This window comes from Amphibalanus amphitrite, unplaced genomic scaffold, assembly GCF_019059575.1.
Source record: "Amphibalanus amphitrite isolate SeventyFive unplaced genomic scaffold, NRLGWU_Aamphi_draft 000171F_arrow, whole genome shotgun sequence".
Taxonomy (NCBI): domain Eukaryota; kingdom Metazoa; phylum Arthropoda; class Thecostraca; order Balanomorpha; family Balanidae; genus Amphibalanus; species Amphibalanus amphitrite.
In genome coordinates, this window is record NW_024881666.1 from 65,829 (window position 1) to 81,729 (window position 15,901).

The 15,901-nt window shown below is 47.2% G+C and overlaps 1 protein-coding gene across 1 annotated transcript in view; it reads left to right on the plus strand.

The window, feature by feature from the left end:
* The window catches only part of LOC122383718 (solute carrier family 12 member 9-like), a 69,554-nt gene extending 53,892 nt beyond the window's left edge, over positions 1-15,662 (plus strand). Inside the window, exons 4-5 of the mRNA XM_043370445.1 lie at positions 9,547-9,758; positions 11,085-15,662. Of these exons, the coding sequence (XP_043226380.1) occupies positions 9,547-9,758; positions 11,085-11,268 (396 nt within the window). The 3' untranslated portion in view covers positions 11,269-15,662. The remainder of the gene's footprint in view (positions 1-9,546; positions 9,759-11,084) is intronic.
* The last annotated feature ends 239 nt before the right edge of the window (positions 15,663-15,901 follow it).

Here is a 15,901-nt window from a genome sequence, read left to right on the forward strand (position 1 = left end):
GCATGTTGGGGCAAGCATTGGCTATCGTGTGGTGCAAGAAAATTGACCGGGTCAGGTCAGGTCACGGAGCTATGACGTCACAAGAGGAACAGCGTCCGGTACTATTTTTGAAAAGCGCCCGAACCACTATTTTGCTCATTCTTGTCACCTCAATGGGAATATGCAGCAATATTAGCTTCTATAGGGAGCAAATGGACCTCCCAAATCCAAAAATACAATCAGATTTCAAAAATTTAAATTTTGATTTTTCGAATTTCTGCCGCCGACTTTGACCTTGCCGACTTCCGGCGCTCCCAACGCGCCATTTTTAGAGCTAGGGAAACGAAATACATACCAAACGATAGAGAATTGATCAAGGAACACGATAGTGAAGGTTTCAAGTCGATATCTCCCACCGTTTTGCCGCAATCGCCGCGGAAAGTTGAAAAAGTTTGATTTTTTCGGAAAATTTGACCTTTGACCGGTCATAAGTAGGTCAAATGTTGACCTAGGACCAAAAAATATACCACCAATCGCGAGATCTCGTTGAGAGCAATCCGTTGGTTTTTTCCGCTAATCTCTACGACCTTCCGTTTCGAAACGCCAGGGGGGGTCGTAACAACCCCCCCCCCCCCCTGGTCGTTCGTGTTATGAGAAATGGCCTGGTCGTGCGAGGGTTAAGAAGCAAATTCTTGAGCGGAGGAGCGATCAGCCGAAGAAACTCCGACTGCAAGCTTGATATGGAACAGACTATAATAGGTATCGTCACAAACTGGATGGTCGTACTAAGTTACAATGTGTATGTCCCGTCGGAACACTCTCGTGTTTTCCGGACCGGCCATTCCCCGGCGACCGGACGGACGCGCGCGGGCGCCCGGGGCGCCCCCGAGTCACGTGCCCGGCTGTGACGGCCGGCCGGGGTCAGCGGGCGCGGCCGGTGCACGCTGGGCCGGCGGACCGGAAAAGCGCTAGAAATACCCCCAAGAGTGACTTTCCACACTATGAACAAAATATGTATCATTCGATCCCAAATTGATCAAAGCCTACGATTCTGATGCCATTTTTGCCCTAAGGTCGAAATTGAGGTGGTCAGTTGTCACCAAACACAAGACTATTTAGACCCGCTAGTGGCCACCACGTTCGCCGATTTTAATGCCAATCTTTAGTTGATATTTATTAGTTGACCAATGACCAGTTGTCGTTTTGAACGCAATTTTCTGTCAGACTAGTTCAGGGCACTGTTGTTCACTCTACCAACAACATTCTTACATATTGCATCACTTTTCTGCAAGATAAGCTAGCTTTTTGCAAGCAGCTGCAAGACCTAAATAAAAATCATATCTAAATTTTTAAATAGACTTTTATAAAAACGTTATTTCGAGCGGCTAAAAATGAACATCTTATACTAGCCTCTGATTACTCATCTTTCGTTCCATATAGGTGCTTTGCTGCTTTTCCCTGCTACTTTTCGAGATATGCGCCAGTCAACCATATGATGTAGGGGCAATTGTCACCTCGCCGCTCTACTGACGGCCCGATTTAGATATGATTTTTATTTAGGTCTTGCAGCTGCTTGCAAAAAGCTAGGTTATCTTGCAGAAAAGCGATGCAATATGTAAGAAAGTTGTTGGTACAGTGAACAACAGTGCCCTGAACTAGTCTGACAGAAAATTGCGTTCAAAACGACAACTGGTCAACTAATAAATATCAACTAAAGATTGGCATTAAAATCGGCGAATGTGGTGGCCACTAGCGGGTCTAAATAGTCTTGTGTTTGGTGACAACTGACCACCTCAGTTTCGACCTTAGGGCAAAAATGGCATCAGAATCGTATGCTTTGATCAATTTGGGATCGAATGATACATATTTTGTTCATAGTGTGGAAAGTCACTCTTGGGGGTATTTCTAGCACTTTTCCGGTCCGCCGGCCCAGCGTGCGGTGGCCCCGGACCGGGTGACGTCGCTCCGACTCCAGATGACGTCACCGACACCGAGACCGCCTCTCGGCCAGGGCGGTGTTTCACGGGCTGCTGCTACCACGCTGCTATCAAATTGCGCGAGCTGACGTCACACTTGTTGTAGTGTTGGAGCAATGGGCCTGTTGATGTCTCCATGGAAACCCAATTTGACAAGTCGTAAAATCGGCGTGCTGCTATCACCGGTGAAACAGGGCCCGGAGCGGGCGGCAGCAGCGGAGAGGAGCGAGGCGACCTTGACCTCGCCGGGAGAGGGTCAGCTGACGGGCGCGGCGGCGGGGCGCGGCCTCGGGCCCGGCACCGTCCGGTGGGACCGGTTCCCGCCCCGCCGCTGGCGCTGAGAGTGAGGACATCGAGGCTGTTTTGATAGAGGTGATTAAAAACAACCTCGGGATTCAGGTGAGAAGGGAGGACATTGACCACGCCCACCGGATGTCTGCAGGCGGCAGCAAGATCGTTTGTCGTTTCACCCGGGGTGGTCCCTCCTCAGTCCGTCAGCGTATTTATGATAGTAGAATCCCTCGCGGTGACCGCCCCAGACTTCAATTATTTGTGAACGAGTCCCTGAGTCACAAAAGACAGGAAGCCTATCTGAAGCTGGTAGAGCTAAAGAAGGCAGGTCGTATTTACACGGTGTTAAGTCGAGGAGGAGATGTCTTCTTTAAGGAGCGAAAGTTTGGAGTCAGCTCCAAGGCCAACTCTATGGCAGATGTCAATACGCGTCTCAACATCTCCCATCGTAATGACGGCTAACGCCTCAAGGGAGGGACTCTGGTGTGATTGACCTGTGGATGAATCCCTCCGGGTTTGTGCCAAGTTTGTGTCATGTGTGTGTGTGTGTTTTTTTATTGTGTACCGTTTTGTTTTCCTTTTACGGTGTCTGAAAGTTGGAGAGAAGTAAAAGTGTATAAAGAGCCTCGCTGCAGCGATTTCGAAAAATGCAGTGCCCGAGTGAAGACCACAGTTCTTTATCTATTTTCGTTTCTTTATTTATAGGACAAGTATCGGCTTGTTTTCGAGTTTGTGAGTTTTTGGAAACTTAGCAGACGGGTGTTAAAATGTCACCGCTTTTTCTGTACAAATCTGTCAGTTTTGGCCGCTGCGGTCGGGCCGGTATGCCGCGCCCCGTGAGCTATGCCGGTGCGACTGCGTGCCGGAAGTAGTTGTATGATGGTAAGAGTGCATAGAATATGTCGCACAACACAGCACGCCCCTGGACAGTGGTATAGTACTGTTGTATTGGGAAGTTCTCAATTCAGCTCTTTGTTCACACCTGACAGCCTGCCATCGGTGCAATGTGCGGGTGCGAGTCGCTGCGCGTCCGTTTTCACAAACGGCGTTTTAGATGGCTTCTCTTAAGGTGTTTTCAATGAACTGCCGTGGTCTTGGCCAGTATAAGAAAAGGAGAGACGTGTTTGATTATCTAAAGGGTACCGATGCCGATCTGTTCTTCTTGCAAGACATTCACTGCAATGAGCAAAAACGAACGTATTTCAGGAGTAGTTTGGGAAAGGAAATATATATCTCGTCAGGTACTAATAACGCGAGAGGGGTTGCAATTCTGTCCAATGAAAAGATTCAGTTTGACGTACTGGCAACAAAACAAGATGACATTGGTAATTTGATTCTTGTTAAAGCAATAATTAACAAAACCTTTGAGGTGCTACTTATATCGATATACGGTCCAAACGAAGACTCCAACATTTTTCAAAAAATTAGCAACGATGATTTACGACTTTACAAAAAAATGATGAGTCCCTGCCAATAATCATGTGCGGAGATTTTAAGATCGCTCTCGATCAAACGTTAGATACCCACAATTACGAAAAACAAAATAACCCAAGAGCGAGGAAGGAGCTGAAACACCTCATGACGAGTTACGAATTAGTGGACTCTTTCAGGGAATTGAATCGTGACACTAGTAAATTTACATGGAGGAAATTAAACCCAAGCGTTAAACAAGCTCGCTTAGACTATATTATGGTTTCAACGAGCATATTGGGGAGAATGCAGCGGGCGGAAATTGTATCGGGATACCGCACTGATCACAGCGCGGTATGCGCAGAATTTACGCTGAATGATCATCGAAGAGGAAAAGGATGGTTCAAATTCAATTTGACCTTGCTCAAGGATGATGAGTATTTGTCATTAATGAGAGAAACGGTACATGACACACTCGAAACACACGCGCTTCCAATATACACCAGGCAGTTTGTGCGGGAAGACCTTGGCAAGTTAGTACAATTTAACATATCCTTTTCATTTCTTTGGGAAACGCTTATACTTCAGCTACGCACTCGAACTATATCGTATGCTATTGCGCGGAATCAATGTAAAAGGAGATATGAAATAGAATTGATAAGTGAGATCAGCAGATTGGAGGATGAGTTTGGTCACGACCCACAAAATGAACTTAAGCGGCAACAGTTAGATGCAAAGAAAACGGAGCTTGTAGAGTTACGTAACGAAAAGGTGGAAGGCATCATTATTCGTTCTAGATGTAAGTGGTATGAACAGGGTGAGCGAAACAGTGGCTACTTTTTTGGCTTAGAGAAACGAAATTACATACACAAGTAGGTTAATTCCCTGCCTGAAGGTAGAAGACAAGGCTATTTACAAGCAAGAAGATGTCATGAATTGTCTAGTTGAATACTATCAGGAAGTATTTCGTCAAAGAGAGGAAGTAGAGCTCAACACCGATACTTACCTCGAAGAGAGAGTTACTAGAGTTTTGTCAGATCAAGAGAAAGAGCTTCTTGAACGTCCAATAGAACTGGAGGAGTTAGAGAAGACGTTAAGGTTATTAAAAGGAAACAAGTCCCCCGGAAGCTCCGGGTTTCAACCTGAATTTTATAAAATTATGTGGCCATACATTAAGTACTGTTTTCTTAATATGTGTCATGAAAGTTTTAAAAATCAGAAACTCCCACCAACGTTGAGAGAAGGAGTTCTGATCCTCATTCCAAAAACTGGAAAACCAAAAAATGATGTTAAAGGGTATCGGCCGATAACTCTATTAAATACCAGTTACAAAATTATTTCGGCTACTATTGCACGGCGTATTAAAAGAGTGTTAACATCGGTTATAGGACCGGAGCAGACTGGATATGTTCCAGGGAGATATATTGGAAGGGCTATCCGACTTGCATATGATGTAATACACAGCGTAAATGAAACTGGCTCGCAAGGATTAATGGTATCACTTGACATGGACAATGCGTTTAACGCTGTTGAATGGCATTGGATTAAAGCGTCTCCAGTAGCTCGTGGTTTCCCCCAAAGCGTTATACAATGGTTTTGCACTTTGTACAACGAATCGTTCTCTCGTCTAACCTATAATGGGCATATTTCGAAACCGATTGTTTTGAGCAGATCGGCAAGGCAAGGGGACCCCATTAGTGGTTACCTATTTATAATTGCCTTGGAACATTTGCTGGATAGAATTCGAGGAAATCAAAATATTAAGGGTATTAAAATAGGTCTGACCGAAATTAAACTGTCAGCTTACGCAGACGACGTTCTCTGTGTGCTAGACGGCGATCCCAACTCACTCAGACAGCTCTTTGCCGAACTTGGCACCTTTGCCAAGTTTTCAGGATTAAAACCAAATATAGAAAAAAACGTCTGCGATGAGGATCGGGAAAACGAGCTCAAACACCTTTGTATATGACGAAATTCCATTGAGAGTGGTCAATACGATTAAACTTCTCGGTGTAGTATTTAGTAACGCATTAACTGACGTGTTAAATGCAAATTACGAGGCGAAAATAGATAAAATGGAAAAACTGCTTCACGAATGGCAAAAAAGAAACTTGACGATAATAGGGAAAATAACAGTTTTGAAAGCACTTGCGCTTTCACAATTAACGTACTGCTTGACATCGCTGCCTCAACCAAGTGATGAAATGATCACACGTATAGCTAGCTTGATGTTTAAGTTTATCTGGAATGGAAAACGTAGCAGAATCAAACGAGAAGCACTGATGCAACCACTTGCTTGCGGTGGCCAAAGCATGACTAATACTAGAATGTTTATAGTGTCCTTGAAAATAGCGTGGGTTAAGCGATATTTTACAACTACACACCCTTGGACGACGTATATTGCTGACCACGTACTTTCTTTAAGCGAGACCAACTGTGTGTGGGACAAAGGAAGTGCTTTCGTCAAACAGCTTGGTGAAAGGGTAGCTAACCAATTTTGGAAGGAAGAGCTTAGAAGTTGGGCCATGTATGTAAACACTTTTAGGTTAGAGGATTTGGAAATGGGTTGTATTTCACTTTGGAAGTCTGATTATACGAAATATAAAACTTCTGAAATCAAACAGTGGGTAGGTACGCAGTGGAGTCATGCACTTTAATGACCTTCGAAAACCTTCCGGGGAGTTAATGTCATACAGTGAGGCCAAAAACATTTACAAAATAGAGGGCACCTTTCTGGATTACGAAGGCCTGATAAACAGCTTACCGAGAGAATACAAAACGATGCGAGAAAAAAAAATAGAAACACCTTGCATTCCAAATCAGATTGATTACTTATTTAAAGCAAAGTCAGGAGCAAGGCATATTTATGATCGCCTTATAAGGAGCAGACAGGTGTTGCAAGCATTGGGAATGCAAGTGGACCCAGTATTACGGTGAAGTGAATTGGCCCTTCAATTGGTGAATTGACTTATCAAATGGTGTGGTCTGCAACCCACTCATCCTATTACAGAGCCCTACACTACAAAATAATTACATTTACAGCTGTCACAAACAAGCTCCTTTACAAAATGGGTATAACGGAAACAAACTTATGCGAAAGGTGTAGAGAAGATCCAGAAACTTTGAGACACAAGTATTGGATGTGTGAATCTGTTACAAACTTTTGGAGGCAAATCGAGAACTGGATGAATCTTCAGTTACGTGAACACCCAAGGGTGAAACTTAAAACAAAACGTAATGCTGGGACTGAGGGATTCTGGCCAACTTTGGAACCATGCAATAATCGTCGGCAAATATGTAATTCTGCGTGCGAAAATTATAAACATTACGCATTTTATCGCCAGAATGCACGCAGATTTCAGAACAGAGCGATTGGCAGCCTCAATGGTCGGTACCTTTACAAATCGAGAAGAAATGGGGACCATTGGTCCGGTTCTTCGGACAGGACCACGGCAGTAGCGTTTGAGTGACGTAAACCTTAGAGGCGACTTGGTAGGCACTGAAAGTGAGTTTGCGCACAGGCTTGATGCGTGATAACTGTCTGAATTGAATAGTGTTACTGTATGGATGGTGCTTCGTGCTGTGGTGTTATCGTGAATAAAAATCAGTCATATGGGAAAAAAAGTTACAATGTGTAAATATTGCTTGCGCTAAAAGTACCATGAAATCATGGGCGATTTATCGGTGTTCCTCAGGTCGTACGTTTGATGCACCTTAGGCAGATGGCGGTAAGTTTTTAGGATGCATCACATCACCTGTTTTTTGGGGCCTTGGCATCACAATCATCGGTATACCTACGTTGAGATTTGACGAGGTGGGTATCATCGGGATTCTGAGACATCGGGTTACACAATTGTCACTACCGCTAACAATATATAATGTCTTCATGTAAAATGTGATCAGCCCATAAGTAAAACGATAGTTACGATAGATTTGGTTGCAAAATTTTTTATAACTTCAACCATGTTAAGCTGCAGGTAGGGGTGCTTTTCGTATAACTTAAATTGTGTTTTTTTCTGTATTTCTCATTTAATGCCGAATTTCTTTCAAAAAATTTCAGAATTTTTAAAAACCCTTTCCATGGAATTCATTGTTCAATTCCACATCAGCTTGAGCAAAAATTGATCAAAAATATCAAACGGTTTTAATTTTACGGCAATTTTACTGAGCCACTGCCGTACTGTCTCAAATAGCCCCACTGTCTCAAATAGTCCCACTTTACGGTACTCCAAGCAGTTGACAGGTTTTAGTGCAATGCAAAGTCGGAACCGTCCCGCGCCGGCAGTCTCAGGCGGCGCGTAACGGCCGCCGCGCCGCCGCGCCGCTCTGGCAGGGTGTTTGACTTTATACCTACCCCTGTTGTTTGAAAAGTTGTGGACCGATTTACTTGATTCTTGCATGACAAGATCCGCCATTCACTTCTTAGCAGGTACCGAAAATTTGACGTCAATTGCACGATCCGCCACCCATATTGCGGTGCTGCCATCTATTGACAAGGCTGGAGAATTAAAGCCGTGCGCTTCCACTTCTGACACACCACTGACCTGACTTCTGACCCCACTGACCCCGCTCCATGTCGCTGCCGCGCTGGGCGGCGGCGTGGCGGTGGAAACCGGTTCTAGCCTCTACACATGCCACCACTCTAACCCTCCCCTCCCCACGCTACTACGCGGCGTGGAGTACGCTCGTGCGTAACTGGGCGGAGCAAAGGGTCACCGATACAGGGGCGGACTGGTTACCCTCCCGCTCGCCGAGCGACCAATTATTAAATCACTGGAGAGCTGTACGGTACGTGTGCGTGTTAAAGGTAGTGTGCCACCTTTGAAAGATTTCCCGTTTTATTTTTCCTAGGATAAGAAGCTTCTGTTTTTACCTAATATCGCAAAAAAAATCAAAAATGGGCCTGGAATAGTGCCTTTTTCGCCTAAAAGTTTATCGGTTTTTATATATGTATAACAACTGTAGTGGGCTCACCTGCAAACAGGCGTCGGGCAACAATCGCGAATGCGGCGCACTTGTGACAATAAGCAAAGGTCATTATAGTGTTACGACCATACGACGTACGGGAATGAGTTATCAGCTGTCTAATCGTAGACAACACAATGTCGAGCCTTAAACTGTAAGCCTGTATTGGTATTGTTTCTTAAATTTGGCTGTCGAACATTAATTTGTGGTTTGAAATATGATTTTATGTAAAATAATTGATATGAAACAGCCGTCTCTTAAGTTATGACCCCATTACACCACACGCAAGTGGCAGAAATGACAATGATCAGCTGACGCATTTTTCTTGGCCGAAGTCAGAGCGCGCGGCCCGACGCACCACGCGTATTTGGAAATTCCGACCTCGACGAGCATCAGAAGCCACCTAACAGGCGTGTTCGAAACCGCAGGAGATGATGATGAACGGGTTTATCGAAACTTGATTGGATGAGCCTATCGGTAATAGCGATTTTAGTGTGTGCATTTATTGTTCATAGTGGTGTGAAATGTGGTTGGGGTACGACCGACAACCCGTCGGGGCGAATTTCGCACTGGGGTACTCAAAATTTGAAGAATTTAAGACGTTTCCATAAGTTTTGAAGGTACGGATAAGTTCTAAAAATCCGGTTCTCCTTATCCGGGTCATTAACTCCATATGGTCCAAGAAAGCTGGCACACTACCTTTAAATGCTGTGTTTAATGCTGTGGGCAGCCGAGCAGGGTGTGTTCCAGCAGTGTCCGTTTCCTCGTCATTGGCCATTGCATGTGCGTGAGCTTTTGCGTGCGTGTGGCGTGTTCTGCTGCGTCTCGTGAGACTTTCTAGTCAGTGTGTAAGAGTCCTAAGTTAGACGGCGGCGTGTTCTGCTGCGTCTGGTGACGTTTGTTCGTATGTGTGTGTGTCGGCCAGACGGCGGCGTTTCGTGGCACCTCCATGCGGCTGCGGGTGCTGCTGTGCGCCAGCTCGGCGGTACCGGCGCACGTCGTCACTCAGTTGCACGACCGGCTGCAGACCAGTCTGCGAGAGATGCGCATCCGCGGCCAGATCGTAGTGCGGGTGCTGGATGAGATGCGCCAGCAGGTGACCAGCGTGGAGGACGCCTCGGACCAGTATCTGACCAGGTGAGTGTCAGCGGGGCCTTTAGCCCTTACCCTCAGTAAAGACGTCTGCTGGTGAACTGCATGTATTGGCGTCAGATACAGGACTTTATATATGATGAGACACACGTCCTACGTTTACGAAAGTAGGACGCGGGCCGACACGCGTGAATGTAGGACGCAGGGCGGCCGGCTGGGCGCTGCAAAGTGTAGCGTCAATCAACTTTATTATTGTACATGCGAGCGGGCCGGGCCGCCCCGTCCATCACACGGTAAGCGTAGCGAATAGGATTTTGCAAGGTTCAATTATGACTGTAGTGTAAGCTGTGAGGGTGCAGGATGGAGTAAGGCTGTGCGAGATGAGCCAGGAGCGTGCCACCGGACCCAACACTGTTCCACTCAGCCGTCAGGCTACATGTTGTTGTTGTTGTTGTTGTTGTTGTTGTTGTTGTTGTTGTTGTTGTTGTTTTCCTGTGAGTTGTCTCAAATGGTTGATTCTGGGCCTCGTCTTTGTTCGTAGACGGCGGCAGTGCGGCCCGAAGTGCATGAGTCTGTCAAGTGTGACGCCTAGTAGGTGGAGAGTCTCCGGTACCTCAGCCGTGTTCTCGGCTACCTTGACGCGGCAGAGTTGGGTTTTCTCGCCCTCGCTTGGTTTTGCGAGCCCATCCTGTCAGCGCGTCGGCAGCCTGTTGGGCTCTCTCCTTCGTCACTTCAATGGTGTTACCCACGAAGAGCACCGCCGTGTCATCCGCGTACATGTAGAGTGAGCAATGTGCATCCGGGGATCTTCTTGATAGCCGCCACCAGCGGCGGCGCCGCCCATAACACAAACAAGCTGGGCGACAGCACGCTGCCCTGGGGTAGTCTGGCGCGGAATATCCTCTCACCGGAGAGAGCCCCGCAGACCTCCGTTCTTGTCCTGGAGTCCCTCAGCCACTGCCACACCGAGCGGACGAGACACAGCGGCAGTCCCTGCTCGGTCAGGCTGAGCCGGAGGAGGCGGTGGTCCACAACATCATACGCTCTGAAAAATTCGAAGGCCACGAGGATGTATTTCTGTGCCACGCTTCCGTCAGGCCGCCGTTTTCTCATCGACCGCCGGTCGCTGCCATCCGTCTAGCACTTCTTGGACGAGGCGGCCGTTGTCAGGCCAGAATGCTGCCCAACTGGACAGACTGGTGTTGGCTTTTACCTGCCCTATCCGTACTGCTGGCTATTAGTCCGTACTGACCACTGTCCGTACTGACCACTGTCCGTACTGACCAGTGTCCGTACTGACCGCTGTCCGTACTGACCGCTGTCCGTACTGACCATTGTCCGTACTGACCAGTGTCCACCGCTCGCCGCCAGCATCAACCGCCGCATTCGGAGCGAGTCGGCGGCCACGGCTATCACGTACCTGTACCTGCCGCGGCCTGCGTCAGACGGCGGCGCCGACAGCCGCTACCTGCGCCACCTGAGCGCGCTCACCGACCGGCTGCCGCCCTGTGTGCTCGTACACGGAGTGAGCCGCGTCACCACGACAGCGCTCTGAGAGCCACCGCGTCCGTCCGTCCGCAGCCAGCCGGCCGGACCAATCGGTCAGCCGAGCGGCGGCCGCAGCGGCGCAGCGGCGGCCGGCCAATGGCCTCCCTCCTGGACACGGCAGTGACAGATTATTGGGATACCGGCACCACACCGAATACCAATCAAAACATTACGAAAAAGATTCGGGATATTGAAAAAAAATCCATTTTTTACCGAATTTATTAATAGCATTTGATACATTAGTTAATGATGATTCATAAAACTAACGAGAAACCAAAAACATGTGTGTGAAATACCACATACCTGACTGGTATCGGTTAACCCGCGCCCCGTACGGCTGTCGTTGGACCCTGCCACCCGAATGGGGGGAGGGGTCGTTTCGGCCCACCTCCCCCTAAGATCTCGAAAAGTTACCGGCCGATTTTCAAAATACAAACGGCGTTCGATAGCCGCACCGAGGAACTAACTACCTGGTGACCAAATTTCATTGACCTCGGTCCAACCGATGACGTTACAGGTCAGGTCAAAGGTGGAACTTTCACCGTTCACAGGCATTTCAAGAAATGTGTTGTAAAATCGAGGAAAAGGCATGTTATTGAAAATCATCGATAAAGAATTGTCCGCCAAACACATACCGTAAACGGGGGTGACTTTGCCTCGCCGGGTGACTTTGCCATGCTTCTCGAAAAATGCTTTAGGGAGATCTCGCATGATATTTTATGAGGAATGTAGTAATGTTTTATGCACAAATGAAAGGTAATTGATGGGCCTCCCAATATAACTAACACTGTTAAGTAAGTTACCACTAAATACCTAACTGGGCTCCATTTTATTGGAGTCATTGAAATGGTCAAATTTGAAGAGTTCCAAACTTTTTATTATCTAACCATGTCAGACCACCTGCGATGCTGAAGCTTGGTATGGTTGATCATGACAAGGCTGTTAAGTTAGCATATCCAACAAAACTGGCATTTGTCACTTCATTTAGCTAAAATTTTTGGTGGCGATTTTTCCAAGTGAATAGCAGGCCACATGGGGTGACTTTGCCACCATGTTATTTATGCAAAAATTGAATGCTTATCCGATGCAATTCAAAATAATTTTTAAGGTAGCATCATTTTGACCTCCAAACTGGTTTTTAAAAAAGTGATAGTTTATACGTTTAAAATGAGCACAGGAATGCACATTGGGAGTATAGAAAGGCAAAAATTACCAAACTAAAAAATGGATGAAGCTGGGCCCAACTTTTCAGCACAGTCATGATCATCTACAACTCCTGAGTTTGCCAGTAAGACTAGCTGAAGAAATCTGTATCATTTTATAGATCAAGACGCTGATAATAAGGGTGCCGGTAAGTTGCCGCAAGAACGTCTTCTTTCTGTTCCTCTCAATGCCACTGCAGGAATGTGGCACGGTCCTAGAGTACCGATACAATCATATTTTTGCTTATTTATCTATTCTTAACCATTTTTCAGTTTCTATTTACTATCATTGTCAATAATTTTCAACAAATGTAATGTATTATAAAAGTAATGTATCTCTCCTTTTACATATGTACATCATTTAAGAGCAAAAAACTTTGAATTGCTTCATTTTTTCCTATTAAACAATTAAAGATGGTTGCCCTCCCCCATACAATGGAACAAAACTGCTTAAACATTATTTGTAAGCGTTAAACAACCATTTTTTGACATAGTGGCAAAGTCACCCCTTTTTCAGTTTAACTTTGCCACGACTCATTTTCTTAAAAAAATTATGCTTTTAGGCAAGATATAGATACGATAATAGCAAAACCAAAAGAGCTAATCTTCATACGTGTTTTGAACATAGAGTCATTCCAACAAGTTAAGAAGTGTAAAGAACACAAGCGTCTAAAATTGAAAACATGGCAAAGTCACCCCCGTTTACGGTATTTTGCTATTTGAGTTCACTGATAATAGGCCAGGTCACTGAGGTCAGGTCACTGAGGGTCACAATACGGAAGTGTCGTGTGATGCATGTTTTATGGTCCATTTTACATGACAAATGCGATTATGTGGGTCAGGCAACCTATGGGGCCAGTTAAGGTTATGTTCTGGTGAAGATCAGGTCAAATTTCAAAGTTGATGTTTTGCATAAACTGGGTATCGATTCGATGCAGCTCGTCACGGGGAGTCTAATGGTGGTCTTTGTTTTGCGCCACGTGGTCTAGAATTGCTAAAAATTGAGTTTGGAAATTTGACATCAATTTTGAAGTGTTTCTGCTATAACTTAGCCAAAAAAAGGTATCGATCTCAAATTTAGTAGGTGTATGGATGGAAGACTGTAGGGACTATCATGTGCAGACAGGTGTAGGAACGTTTTCGAAAGTGGGGGGGGGGGGCAGGCTCCCAGAGGCACAAAACCTCACCTACCCCCAAAATCCAATTTCTCCTCGGATTTCGGCCACTTCATTTTCGCAAACATGCTCAGAGGTAAAAAAGTGACAAGAAAAAAAATCGACCAAAATCTCAGGGAGACTCCCGTCCAGATATTAAATCTCATGGACGCGTCCCCCTGGCCTCCGCAGCCGCGTTGGCACCAGGAGCGGATCCAGGAAAACTCCAAGGGGAGGGTCATGAATCGAAGTAGTGCCCCTACCTATACCCAAAATTAAAACCTCAACGGATTTCGGCCACTTAATTTTGGTGGTGCCCTATTTTCATTTTTTTATTTTATTTTTTTTTTTTGCCCTGGCAGGCCTGTGGTGCCCCTGCTAGGCCGCAGGTGCCCCTGGCAGGTTTGTGGTGCCCCTGGAAGGACTGTGGTGCTTCTTACGAGCCTGGAGTGCCAGCGACAGGCCCATGGTGCCTCTGCGATGCCGGTGGTGCCCCTGCGAGGCCGTGGTGCCCCTGCTAGGCCGCTGGTGCCCCTGGGCCCTGACAGGACTGTGGTGCTCCTGACAAGCCTGAAGTGTCCCCGACAGGCACGTGATACCCCTGACAGTCCCAGGGTGTCCCTGCGAGGCCAGTGAGTGCCCCTGGCAAGCCTGTAGTGCCCCTGGCAGACCTGTGGTGCCCCTGCTAGGCTTCTGGTGCCCCTGACAGGCCTGTGGTGCTCCTGAAAGGACTGTGGTGCCCCTGGGCCCTGTCAAGCCTGAGGTGCCCGTGACAGGTCCGTGGTGCCCTTGACAGGCCCAAGGTGCCCCTGCGAGCCCGGTGGTGCCCCTGGAAGGCCTTTGGTGCCCCTGGAAGACCTGTGGTCCCCCGGACAGGTCTGTGGTGCCCCTGGCAGACCTGTGGTGCTCTTGCTAGGCCGATGTTGCTCCTGACAGGCCGGTGGTGCCCCTGTCAGGTCTGTGGTGCCCCTGATAGGTCGGTGGTGCCCCTGGTAGGCCTATGGTGCCCCCGGGCCCCAAGGGGGCATGACCCATGTGACCCCACCTTGGATCCGCCACTGGTTGGCACCCATGCGAATTCCAGAAGCATCCAAAAACATTTTTTATTACGAGCGAACGTGAAACGTGAGAAGTAAACAGTCAGCAAAAGGTGTGTGTGAGTGTGTGGGAGGGGGCAGTTAACATTGCTGGCCCCCCAGTCGAAAGTGGGGGACCATGGCCCCCTGCCCCCTGTTCCTACGCCTATGCCAGTAACCGATCAACTAATGCAAGGCCGCCTAACATAAATTGTTAGCTTACGCCGTTTACGCATTCTGCTGAGCCAGTATTTGCTGCTCTTTGCAGCGCGCGCTGCCCCTAAGCTGCCACTTATTGCTTCTGACAAAATTTCCTTTCATTGGGTGGAGGAAAATTGCACTCAATAACAGTGAAGCACAAATGGAAATCGTCATGGAAGGGCAGGCCGGAGAACCGTCAAGTTTGTTCTTCGGGGTGGTACCTACAAATGCATTAATGTTCGGCAAAAAGTGGGGGGGGGGGCAGTTAACATTACTGGCCCCCACTATGAAAAGTGGGGGGGGGCACCGGCCCCCCGTCCCCCCTTGTTTCTACACCTATGGCTCGGAGTCAGAGACTTGGTCCCAGCCACGTCTCAGTCAGCGCGATCACATCATAAGCGGCAAGCTCTCCAACCTGAGAGCTTCCCACTTCCCAGCTTATTCTTAACGCTGCACACATTCTGTTGGAAGACACAAAGTGACCGCAGCTTGTCCGCCGACCTCGGGTTGACCTCAACATCACCCGAGACGAGCAGACTAATTAACAGCAGCCAGCAGCAGCCGGCCGGCTTGTTCCAAACATTTAAAGAAAAAAAACATTTTAAAGATCCGAGATAGCACTTTCATAGCCCTGCTAATTGTACACCTTTGGTCTTCAACGTTTTTTCATTATCTTTAACCTTCCAGGCGGAGGGGGGCATTTTTTGCCCCCCCCCCTTTAGTTTTTTTCGATATATCTCCAGAACCGCTGTGCCGATCGTCACCAAACTTTCAGTACCCTCCGTGAATGGCTTTTACACATTGTGACCAAAAAAAATCCAAAGGCTTTGATAGGTTGGCCGCTAATGACGTCAGAGTGAGTGACGTCATTTCTGCCATTTTCGACCCAAGAAATGGTTTCGCGGGAAGAGCTGTCAGGCCTACAGCTTTAGAGATACATAAAAATGCTTCAGACATAAAAGGTGTAGAATTAACAGGGCTACAAAACTGCTATCTCGGATTTTTGA